An 11999-nucleotide genomic window follows, 5' to 3' on the forward strand; every position below is an offset into this window, starting at 1 on the left:
TTAAGGCCGATGCGCGTGGAACCGACTAGGCGAACGACTTTTAAAGGCCACACGTCATTAAAGGGGGAATTCTTTAGCCGTTCTCGCAACTTTTTCCGCCTGTTCTCCGAGCGTCTCGTTTTATTCAACGTTCTTTAAGTCTTTATTAATTAATCGCATCTGCGATTTTGCTTCCCGATGTGTAGGCTCGCGTCTCGGCACGCAGATAGGCGAAAGATTTGGCTATTTGAAACGCGATTATATCATCGGTCGGGCTTTCACGAAGGTCGATGAAAATTTCGCGTTAGAACCAAGTACACTTAGGTTGCATCTCGAGTTCGCACGCCCTATCTACGTCGTTGCCACGTGGATTTCGACCCTCGAAACGGCCCTGGGCGACGTCGGTAGGATCTCACACCTGCGTGCGAGAGCCTGCTTTACCTGCCTCCGCGATTCAAAAGAAGTCCTTTCTGTGTCGTCACTCCTCGACCTTCCCCGCTGGGTCCCCGACCCTGCCTGGCAGCACCTTTTCCTTTGCACCTCGTCTTCTCTCTCTCTCTCTCTCTCCGTGCTTTCTCGCGCGCTCCCGTCATTTCCCCGGTTTTTCTTTTCACCTCGCCCTTTCTTTTCCACCCGCCCGCCTGTAGCCTTCCTTTCCGCGCTCCCTTTTTTCCGGGCACGTCGTTATCTACTCATTTAACTCTGCCGCTCGTGGTCTACCTCGAATCAAGTATCACGTGCACCTAATGGCGCGGATTTAAAACGCGCCACGCCGCCAAAGAGCGAAGAGGGGAGGGTGGAGGGTGAAAGGCAGAGTCATCGGCAGCCGGTCATTGGCTATTTAATGCCACTTTGGTATTTTTATATACTTACGCATACCTTAGCATATATCTAATTTACATTTAGATATAATATGGTAATGCACCCGTTAATTATATCCGCGGTTATCGTATTAATTTTATTAAAAGAACTTTCGGTCCTTTGACGATCCGGCGATCGGCTGTGGCGATTTATCGGAGGGTTTGTTTTTTTATTTTTTTTTTTTTCTTCTTTTTTCCTTTTTACCCTAAATAAAAATTCAAGATGTACACGGATACATATACGTATTTATTATGCATCCGGCACACGTACGCGCGCATTCGTGTTAACGCACACGCACGTTCATACGGTACTAGTCACGACTGATCGATGCCTCTGCCGCGCTTGTTACGGAAAGGGGGTGGGTTGCGCCAGCGAGGGAAAAGGGTATGCCGGGACGGACAAGCGGAGGAGAGCCGAGGGGGAGGTTGGGAGATGGAGGTTAGACCGGGAAACAAAGCGCGCAATCGGAACGTTAATTACATTAAAATGAATCGGAGATCGGACTGATCGAAATTGTCTTGCGTCGGCGCCGGGCGATCGCAACAGCAAATGCGGAATCCAATTTTCCTAGTTAGATCACGATGGACCGCAATATCCCACGCCGAAGAAAACATTCCACCGAATCGGATCTTCTTCCGAATCGAATCAAGACGCTTCGGGCTCGCGCGGCGGGCGAAATTCGACAAAATGCCCTTTGTCATTTTATCTCCGTCACCCATCGTTCGCGAGGGCGTCCCGCTTATCTGTCTCTTCCCGCGAGATAATCGCACGATTTGCGATCTTGCGATCTCCCTGGTTCGATCTCGAGGCGCGCTCGTCTCCGTCGCTATCATCGCCGTTCAATATCTCAGACAGCTTCTAATACGACCGCCGCGTTGCTCGACGTATACTTCCAAATTGCGCACGGCAGCTAATAGGAATTTTGATTGACCAAATTAAATAGTTATCAAGGGAGATCCGCGTGTTTTATATTTAGCCTTGCCTTTTTTTTTTTCCTTTACTCCCCCAACCTTTCGTCCTCGCATCGATTAACTTTATTAGGAGCCCGCTCGTTTGTGCGGGACGTTAAAGGTGGGACGGGAGAGAGACAAAAAGGAAGAGGGTGGACGAATCCTCGCGCGGCGTGCGAGCGGATTGCGGGAGGACGATAGCAAAATCTGAGCGAGGGGCAGAGAGGGAGGGGAGGAGGTCCCGAGTGGAGGATGTGGGGCGAAAGGAAGTTCACCGAGGCAATTTGTTGTTAAGTCGGAACTCATTTTCTAGAACCCACACCCGACTAATGCCGCGACTGGGCCTGCAGGCCACCTCATTACCAGACCTAGTCAATTTCAATTTAATTTGCCAGTCGGCTGTTTCGCGGAAGGCAGGGTGTACGTGCGCGTGCGTGTATGGGAGAGAGCGAAGAGGGGGAGACGGAAAGAGTGGCGACCGCATAGCTTTTTAATTAAACTGGAAACCGAGGCCGCGCGATTAATCATTATTATCTAGAAAAATTAAAGCTGGCAGCGGGAGAGGATGTTTCGTTTGCCGCGTGCATATGACCGCGCCGGGCGCGCGTAACGGAAGCAGATTTTGTGCCATCGGTGCGGGAAGCTGTCCCTGCAACCGTGTTCATTATGTCGCGCAAACTGTCCCGGGAAAAGGTAATAACCTTCAACTTACTGCCACGCCGACGGATTACGCACGGATTCCCAGGTCGAGTTTTGTTGCTGTTCTATGTATTAACGTCGCTAGATGATTCGAAAGTATACGACGTAATCCTAATCGAATTGGATAATTGCGTAAACGCAGGGTATCCTCGCGAAGGATAGCGGCCGTCGAAGAAGTTTGCGTGCGAAATGAACGGCACTGCTCAAGACGCGGAGGAGATTGAAGACTCTCGCAAAGAGGTCCGAATCGTCGCTGCGCCGGTGCTCGAAATTTGGATTTTTAATCGCACAAAGCGTTAATGAATCCATTTAGTCTCGCGAGGAAGGGGGGAGGGAGAGGCGGCCCCGCTCGATACAGGGATCTTGGATAAACGGACAAACGAACCAAATAATTACGCTAATTAAAGCCGCCCAATTTGTGCTTTAGACAATTAAAGTGCCGAGGGTAAGGTAGTCTAACTCATTAACAGGCGGGGGTCGCCCGCGCACACACGGCGAGCCACCGCGTGTGTGAATACATCGTTTCGGCGTGCGCGCCCTCGCACATCCTTGTGCGTCTCTCTCTTATTCCCTCTTGTTAGCGGCGGAGTGTGCCGCTGTGTGCGGCAAAGGGGCACGCATAATGAGCGAGGGTGCCTGGATGAGAGCGATCCGTAGGGGCAGAGGACACCCTCGGCTCCGCGAATCTTTCGAAATCGAGGGTCACATTATTTTATAAGTTGCCGCGATATAATTGAGAGTCCGCAAAAATTCGTCCTGCCATTCGGCGTTGAGCTTATATATTTTCACGAGCTTGATTTACACATTCGATTGTTGGGAAAAGATCCCGCGCGGCGGAATTACTTCGAGTGGCGAAACGCACCCGCGTGATGCGAGCCTTTAGAGGTGCTCGTTAGAGCGGAGCAAGATTGACACGTCGCTCGCAATTAAAACGCAAGGGGACTCGCGCTCGCGCGCAACAAATTGCGTATCAAGCTGGAGGAATCGGACAAGGAGGGCAAGGTACAACGTATTATCGTTGACGAAATCAACTAATTAGAAATTGCGTAGCCCGCTCGTTAAAGATCGCCCCGCCGACCGTAATCGCCAATTACTCTCTTAGTACGCGGACTGCAGTGAACTTCGCTCATTAAAATTATTAAACCGCCGCGGGCACGACGGACCTCGGTTCATTGCGAGTCGCCGAATTTTTAGCGTTTCACCCGCAAAAGATCGCGAGATACAAATTACAAATCGCGCGTCTTCGCTCCGCGGAGCGTCTTTCGACGAGTCCGGTTTTTCTCCCGCCGGAGATCGACGCGTTGATGTAAATTTCACGAATAATCCAGGCAATTAATTGTATATACGCGGTTAAAACCCATTTAGTAAACTTTTGGCGTGTAAACTTTTCGAGCGCACACGCACGGACCGCGTGCGAGATAAATCTTGAAGCGATCAATGTTTTATCAGAGATATATAGAGATTGTTATTAGTCAACTGTGCGCCGCGCGATAATATCGCGTCATAACAGACGGCGGTACGTTGTCATTCATCACCGGCGTCGAACCGTTATTCGCTAGTTACTTTCGATCAATTACTCCACCAGCAGGACACGTATGCCTCACTCGGCCTATTAGAACGGAACGCGCACTCGATATCTAATTTGATACAGCCCGGCCGTACGATTACCGCGATGGATCTACACACGCGTCGAAACAACAAAAAAAAAAAAAAAAGTTCTGCCGCCGCATTTAATTAACCGCTCTGTCATGTTGCGATCGATATAATCGTCAAATACATCTAAAGTATTAATGAACCCGGGCGAGGGGCTCATTTCGAGCAACGATAATTAAGTAAAATAACGAATAATTTGCGCGCTCTGTTTGACATTTTTTATGACCGTCGTAAATAAGCTCATGGATAATCGAAAATTCTTGCTTGTCATCAGCTTTCTAGAATGGTCACGTAAAACACGCGTGAATAATGATACTGGTAATGGCGTCGGACGATTAAGAGTCTGAAGTCAAAGAGAGAGAGAGAGAGAGAGAGAGATAGAAAGAGAAAAAGAGAGGAGAAATGGTAAGGCGGTGGGAAAAAGGGAGGCAGATTTTATGGCTGATCCTCGATCATCAACTGTATAATTCCGTCTATCCGTTCTAGCTGATTGACTTGGCCGTCGGCTTCTAATTAGCAATTATGGAGAAATCGAAAAATATCGCGGGGCGATTCGGCCGAGGAGGAGCGCGGGGGAGAAGAGGTGCGTGCGTTTCTCCGCTCATTAAACCCGCGAATTATTCGGTCCGGAAGTAGGCATGCGGCCGCGAATTGATAAAGATCGCGACCGCAATTAAAACCCACCACCTCGATTCATTTACGAGACACCTGACGCGAAACTCTCGCCCGTGCTGTGGCAACCACCTTTGATTAGGATCTCGCCCACGTGCGGGACGAGCGATGCGTCTTTATAACGTCTTACGTAAAGAGCTTCAATCAACGATTAATTGGTTTGCAGGAAATTGAATTAATAAGTACGCGCGGCGGAGTAACGCCAATTCCCGCAACAATCGTGCCCCTTCGTTGTGTATCTACATGTAGATTTATAAATGTAGATAGACGAGAGACACCGGTTCCGCGCACGATCGCCGTATTTAATAACGCATGAAACGCCGTGTACACGGCACACTTTGCTTTCTCGTACCGCGTCGATTTACGCGCGAGAAAGTAACAACGTGCCCCCGAAGAGAATCCCACTCGGTCCGGAATTCGCGCCGCATTATCATTTTCTTACCGCGGGAAGTAGGCAAAATCGTCCGACGCGGCCAGGCCTGTTCACATCCGCATATTTCAGCGAAGGGAAACGCGCATTTATAATTGAACCGTTGCGAATGATTGAAGACAAACCGCAAAAAGAAAAAAATAATAAATAAATAAAAAGGGAAGAAAGGAAAGAACAAAAAAAAAAAAAAAAATGAGGGAAAACGAAAAAGAGAGAGAAAGAGAGAGAATTAAAAAAAAAAAAGAAAGATTGAAACGTCATTTGGGGGAGCAATCATCGAGATACTGCGCCGCGCGATCAGCTGTGGATCCCGGGCAGATAAATTAGCAATTTAATTATAGAACTGTCAGCCGGTAATTAAATTAATAACGAGAAACCTCAAATCCAATCCGCTCCGTCGTCGTAACAGCCTTATGCGCGCTCTCGGAGTAAAGTCCGACGCAGACATCGATATGTCGGCTACCTATATCGCGCGTTTCAAAAGTCGATTTAATTAAATATTCCATTATCGTTAAATGCGAAGCTCAATTTTGACAGTGGCACGTATGTCGCGGCCGGGCCCTCCCTCGAGGAGCTTTGCCCAGCTCGGGGTAGATCGACGAGTCTCTTCGTAATTTCGATTCAGCTCTTCGGATTCGATTCTTGAAGTCGCGGTCGAGAGACTTGGTCAATTGCATACGTGGCGATGTATGTCGGATGCATCTTCCTCGCGAAAAAGAAGCTTCTCCGCCGTCGGCGGGTCGGAAAGAGACATGAAATCGTGGCGCTCACCTCGAATTCCCGTCCGACATACCTACGTATCGTTATGTAGCTAATTGCTGCATAAACAGCCGACTTTACGATCCAACGGGTATACGGCTGACAACCGCTTGGCAAACATTAGCTGCCATTAACGCGGGATACGACCGCGTCGTGGCACGACGTTCGCAGGTATTGAGATTCGATGCGTGCCAAAACCGCGGACAAAAGAGTGATGGCAAATTTTGCTCATTTTTCAATCTCAAATTTCAATTTATTTTTACGCCAAATAGCACTATAGATGAAATATTCCGACGTTCTCGGAAGCGCCTCTTCCTCGCGCACGAGGTGTCCGATTCCGAATTACAATATCGCGGATCATCACTTGAACCGAGTCTTAAAAAATATTTTTTTGATTTTGTTACAGAATGTTCGGTCCCGGTGGTGTCTGCGGGAGTTGCGGCAACGCGATACCCGCAAACGAGCTGGTCATGAGAGCTGGGGATGCGGTATTTCACCTGAAATGCTTCAACTGTAATAAGTGCGGTGGTCAGCTCGTCTCTGGCGATAGGTGAGTTTTCCACCTCTTGATTTATTCTTTTTCTTGCACCTATTCTTCGGCCGGATGTCACAAGTCCGGTGTGTAAAAAAAAAAAAAAAAAAGAACCTTGCCATAATTCGCGACTCTTATAATTTCAGATATTACTTAGTCTCGGGCTCGCCGGTTTGTGAATCTGACTGGCACAAGATCGTCAAGTCGTCGAGCGTCGCAGCAGCGGCGGCCGCGGCGGCCGGGAATAGCGGCGCGCCCGTTAGGAAAGGTAAGGTCGGCAGGCCTCGAAGGAGCCGCGAATGAGGCGGCAACCCGGTCGGTCGCCCGAAAAAGGTGCAACCCTCCCCGCAGCCGACGCCCCCCGTCGTACCTTCGCCTCAGGTAGACGTGGTGGACGTCGCCGTCGGGGTGGATCCCTATTCGCCGCCTCCGCCGGGTCATCAGCACTATCACCAGTATCACCACCATCACCATCATCAGATGGCACTCGTGCATCCGGGTCTGGCGGCTCAGCAATCGCACCTCCAGGCGTCCAGCTATCAAGACTGGTCGTCCTGGGCACAGGACACCTGCGATTAAGCCCGCTGTAACAGGCCTGCAATTGTATCCCAAAGGATATCGCGAAGATAAAGCCAATCTAGTTTATGATGAACTAGCGTTGCGAGTCCCGACTCCTCAGCGGAATCGCAAAGAGGAGAAAAGACCCGAGCGTGGCGTTCCTTGGATATCGCCGTCGGCGACCCTACCAGTCGCGAGTGTTTCTGGACTTGAAGCCGTGATATCGAAGTGTTTGAACTTACCGCGGCAGCCGGACACGCGCTGCCGCGATGTTGAACGTGATTGCACTCGCCGCGGATACCGAGCGTTTCTGTATTCTGACGGTGTTGACGTGTCGAGTGCGCGCGAGCTTGACGCGGATGCTAGATATGTTCGAATTAAGGGAATTTTTCTAAAAAAAAAAAAGAAAAAAAAAGAAAAAAATCACCTTCAAAGCGCATATGTTTCTTCGGAAAAGGCGCTAATTAATTCAACACTAGAACAGAAAAATTAATTCGAGAAAGATTTTGCACGCAATTAATTTTTGCACAATAATATCGTGACTTTCGAAATTTCATATAACTTACACACGAATGATATACAATCAAATCACTCTTAAAGTGTTCTTAGGAAATTTCAACAAATTCTTATATCAATTCAGAAATTTTGACACTTTAAAACGAAGCATTCGATTTTTCAGATCGGAAGCACCGATCGCATCTGCGACAAGTTGAAACGGTACTCGACACCGCATTACAGAATCACTTTTACTACGAATCCGTCGGTGTTTTTAATAATTATTTTTGCTCAATTATAAAGAATCGAAGAAAGTTTAAGATACGTGGATCCACCATCAGCAGTAGTAACGCCAGTTCTCTTTAAAATCTTTTGCAGTCGTTGTATCGCGATTACCTTGACACAAAATGTGAAATGTAGAATTTGTCACCTGGCGCAAGTTGCAACGTTCCTTCACGTGTTTAAAAAAGATATAGAAGCAATTATATTCTCGTAGACGTCGAGGTTATCACCAGACTACTTTCCGACGTTCAAAGTCTTTAAATTTTATTTTCCAATTAGAAGAGTTAAATTCTTTTTTTTTTTTTTTTTCTTAAATTTTATTTTCGTTTAAATTTCGGTGACACGCGTTTACGGAACGGCATCGCGTGCTAAATTTACGTGTGATCAACGAGGATCTAATCGCGCGAGAAAGACAAACGGTAATCGGAAAAAGAAGAAGAGAGAGAGAGAGAGAAAGAGGGATAATTCGACGAGAGATCGAACGCGAAACGACGGCGGCGCAGTTCTGGACCCTTAGAAAATTATTTTTCTTTCAAAATCACCGTTCTCCTGTCGATCCACCGCTGCGCTTCGTAAACTCATTAGGCGACCCTTGTTCCCGCCATCGTTAATTGAGTGCCGAGGTGAGACGAACGACACGGAATTATCATTCGAATCCTTCTTGTTAGGCATCCGCGCCTCCTCGCTTCCCGGTCCTTTCTCGCCATTTCTCTTTCGTTCCCTTTGCCTTTACTCTTTCTCTCTTCTTTTTTTTTTCAAAATTATAATTTTAAAAATAGTAAATTAATTATAAGTTGCTTACAAATAAGATCCTCTTTTTTTTTTTCCTTGCGGTATCAGCAGAACAGCTAGATCAAATTTCATTGCAAACGCGATCGTAAAGAAGGACGATGTTTCGCGTAAGGTGCAAAAGTAAGATGCAAAAATTGATGTCGATCCCGAGGATAAAAATGCAGCTTGGTTATCTCGAGGAATATCCTCTCGGTCTCTCTCTTTTTCTCTCGCAAAGTCACACGACAAAATCTGCGCTACGCCCTGGTTGAGAAAGTTGGCTCTCTGCGGAAACATCATTGTTCGCCAATAGCAATTACGTTAAGTCTAACTTTCGATCGGAGTGTCGATCCCTCGTAAGATTAAAACCAACGATTTCCTCTTTGTCGCGGCTCTTAAACTCTCGGGCGGGCGTTCGTCGTGCGTTCCTGAATAAGCGATTCGCGCGACAGTTAGCCACGCCGATGACTCCCGTCGCGCGTTGTACATTAGTGGCGTAGCTCGCGGACAGCGAGAAGTGACAATTTGGCATGCAACGGCGTGCTCGAAGCTCAAAGTACAACGGACTCCGAGGCGGAATGCGTTTTGGCGGTAAATGTGTATCATAGGAGCAAAGGCCGCCCTCCGTCTCGTTTCATTCGTCAGAGTGCTCTCAGTTTGAATGGTGACTCGCATCGCGGACCGAATAAAGTCTCCTCCGATCGCCGGGCGTCGATGGGCACCCGCGAGAGCCTCGCATTGTAGCGTGCGTATCACGAAAATTGAACGTAAACGGCACTCAAGAGTCACGGTGGCCGTTCTAACGCCGTGAAAGGGATTTGATATATAACGAGACGCGCTCGGATTGCGGCGGGAACAATCAAGTTCCACGCCACCGGGGGATCGGTCCCCGTGACTCTTGCGCGGCCGACGGAGACGACGAAGAGCGGCGTATGGAAGAGAAGAGTGTACATGTAGATTGGGCAAGAAGTCGCGCCGACGGATTATGTCAAGGATGCACAAACTCTTTCGGCAACGAGACCCGCGGGATCTCCGAACGTACGAGACTTGGTGCGAAGAGACACGCGGAGATTCTCGATTTTTTTGTTTCTTTTTTTTTTCTTTTTGACATTTTTCATTTTCGTTTTATCGCATAAGAATCTCGGACCGGCGGAATTTCTTCTATCAATCGGACAACTTGCATGAACAAAGCACCGAAGTTTACCCGATTTCTTTTACCACGTCTCGGATCGGGGTTTGTGCATCGTTGGATCGTGTAATTTAATCTTGTATATAGGATACATTTTGTATATTGTTAAAAGTTTGTGTGATATAAATGCTTATGTATTTACTATCGAGCGCGAACGGCGAAACGGGGCATTTCCCCGCGCGTTTATTCTACGGCCGATACGCGACACGTGCCATGGTTCTCCGTGGTCCCGCGTCGTCGAGTGCGGAGTTTAACGTCGACGACGAAACACGGCTCGCACCTCGCGAGGGTGTCGGTTTCGACCCCGGGTTTTGTTTGGCGCCGATTAGTCGAATTTCTCGTCTCGAATGTACATAACGTTGAATTTTACGTCATTTAAAAAAGAAAAAGAAAAAAAAAACACATCTGTTTCTTTTCGTCCACTCGTCCGGCGCGTTTCGCCGTTACACCGCTCCGCGTGATAGCGACTCTCGTCGAGAGAGTCGCTCTTCCGAGTTGCGCGACGAAAGGCAGCGGTGAAGAACAATTTCGTCGTCGCGGGACCTTTCGGGAGCGATCACGAATCGAGCTGCGACGCTCGCTGCACTCGATATGCACTCGGCACGGGCCCGGAAACGATCGCGCGAGCATCACAAAAAGTCCCTCCCCTTTCCTCACCCCCTTTGCTCCTTACACCGTCCCCCGTGTCCCGTCCGGCCGTATCCCGGCCGAGTGGCACGCGCGTGGACCGCGACCCCGGTCCCGCGCGCGTCTATAGTTAATTTTGTTATCTCATTAATCTCGGACTCTTCGTAATCGGGACCCGACATCTGTAACGTGGTTTCGCGGCCTCTTGTAAAATACAATTACACCCAGTGGAACACACACGGATACATACGTACACGCGCGCATACACACACACTCACACACACACAGTCGTACGACAGGACACACGATTTATTAATTAATAAAAAAAAATCACAAGTTTTTAGAAAAACCAGAGGGGAAGACCTCTCGCCTTGGCCTGTCATTCATTACCCGCCCAGCATCACGGCGCATCTATCCTAAGACTCTTTCAGGATTTTTGTGCTCAACGTCGGCGGTGCGGTGGCGATCGAGCGGCGACGTAAAACTCCAATTGCGGCCGCGGGGGGTAAGAAGAGAAGGACGGAACGCCCGGTTAATTTGGTTAGCATTAAGCGACTCTGGCAGAGAGGGGAAATCGATCACGAGACCGTTCCTTACCGCCCGCTCCCAAGTGGCTGAATTAATTCGAATGATTCGAATGTTTCGTTCCGACGCGCGAGGGGGCCGGTTTTCAGCTTCGCGGCGATGAGTGCGAGCGAGCGAGCGAGCGAGCGAGCGACCCGACATTCTCCAGTCGGATAGGTATTTAACGGACGTACACGTGTCCGACCATATTGCGTTTGTGTCGTTCGATAAATAGGTGGCTAAGCAACTCCAACGGAAACCCGTGTTAATTAACGTTGAGTTTCAGGACTGATTTACGTGGCGTCTAATTAGCGGGCCTGCCGGCGACGTAGTAGGCATTTTGATTGGCCGCGCCGCGAATAGAACGCGGCCCGATTGGCCTTGCCGGCGTGTCATATCGATTGTTTTCGTTTCTTCTCCACCTCCTCCTTCTTCTCCTTCGTTTCTCCCTTCGTTCCTATTCTCTTTTTTTTTTGTTTCTTAAAAACAAAGGCGAAATAGATGCGCCAAAGCGCGCGCTGCCGAAACGAGAAATGCCTCCTTTCAGACCACGATGCAGCGAGCGCGAGCCAAGCCGTAATATCGCGAATTTTATTTCCAGATGTAAGTTTTGAGTTTGTAAATTTTTTTTTTCTTTTTTTATTAATTTAATTCCTCGATTTAAAATTATTGCGTTTTCCTCGGCGCTTGGCGGCACCGATTTTCCTCGTTAATTCGGATTGTGGCTCGTACGATTTGTTATCCTTCGCAACCGGCTGGCGTGACCACAAGACGGTCCGTCACGCGAAAGTGAAAGAGAGGGAAATCTCTTTGCCGCTAATTAAACCGCCTCGCGCGTCGCAGTCCTAATCTTTTATTTGCCGACCGTCTTGCAAGCGTATCAATTAAAACCGAGGTCAAACGGGCGCGGCTACATCGGCGTGCAGTTGTACAATTGCGTCTGTTAATTATGAGCGCGTGTCGCTGACGTAATCGGTT

The 11999-nt window shown here is 48.6% G+C and overlaps 1 protein-coding gene across 4 annotated transcripts in view; it reads left to right on the forward strand.

Moving 5' to 3' along the window:
- Positions 1 to 11615, forward strand: part of LOC139111298 (uncharacterized) — a 173539-nt gene extending 161924 nt beyond the window's left edge. For all 4 annotated transcript variants that reach the window (XM_070671478.1, XM_070671477.1, XM_070671476.1 and 1 more), the window contains 2 exons: positions 6410 to 6553; positions 6682 to 11615. In XM_070671478.1, coding sequence (XP_070527579.1) covers positions 6410 to 6553; positions 6682 to 6838 — 301 coding nt within the window. In that variant the 3' untranslated portion in view covers positions 6839 to 11615. The remainder of the gene's footprint in view (positions 1 to 6409; positions 6554 to 6681) is intronic.
- The last annotated feature ends 384 nt before the right edge of the window (positions 11616 to 11999 follow it).

Source organism: Cardiocondyla obscurior, linkage group LG23 (genome assembly GCF_019399895.1).
Source record: "Cardiocondyla obscurior isolate alpha-2009 linkage group LG23, Cobs3.1, whole genome shotgun sequence".
Taxonomy (NCBI): Eukaryota; Metazoa; Arthropoda; class Insecta; order Hymenoptera; family Formicidae; genus Cardiocondyla; species Cardiocondyla obscurior.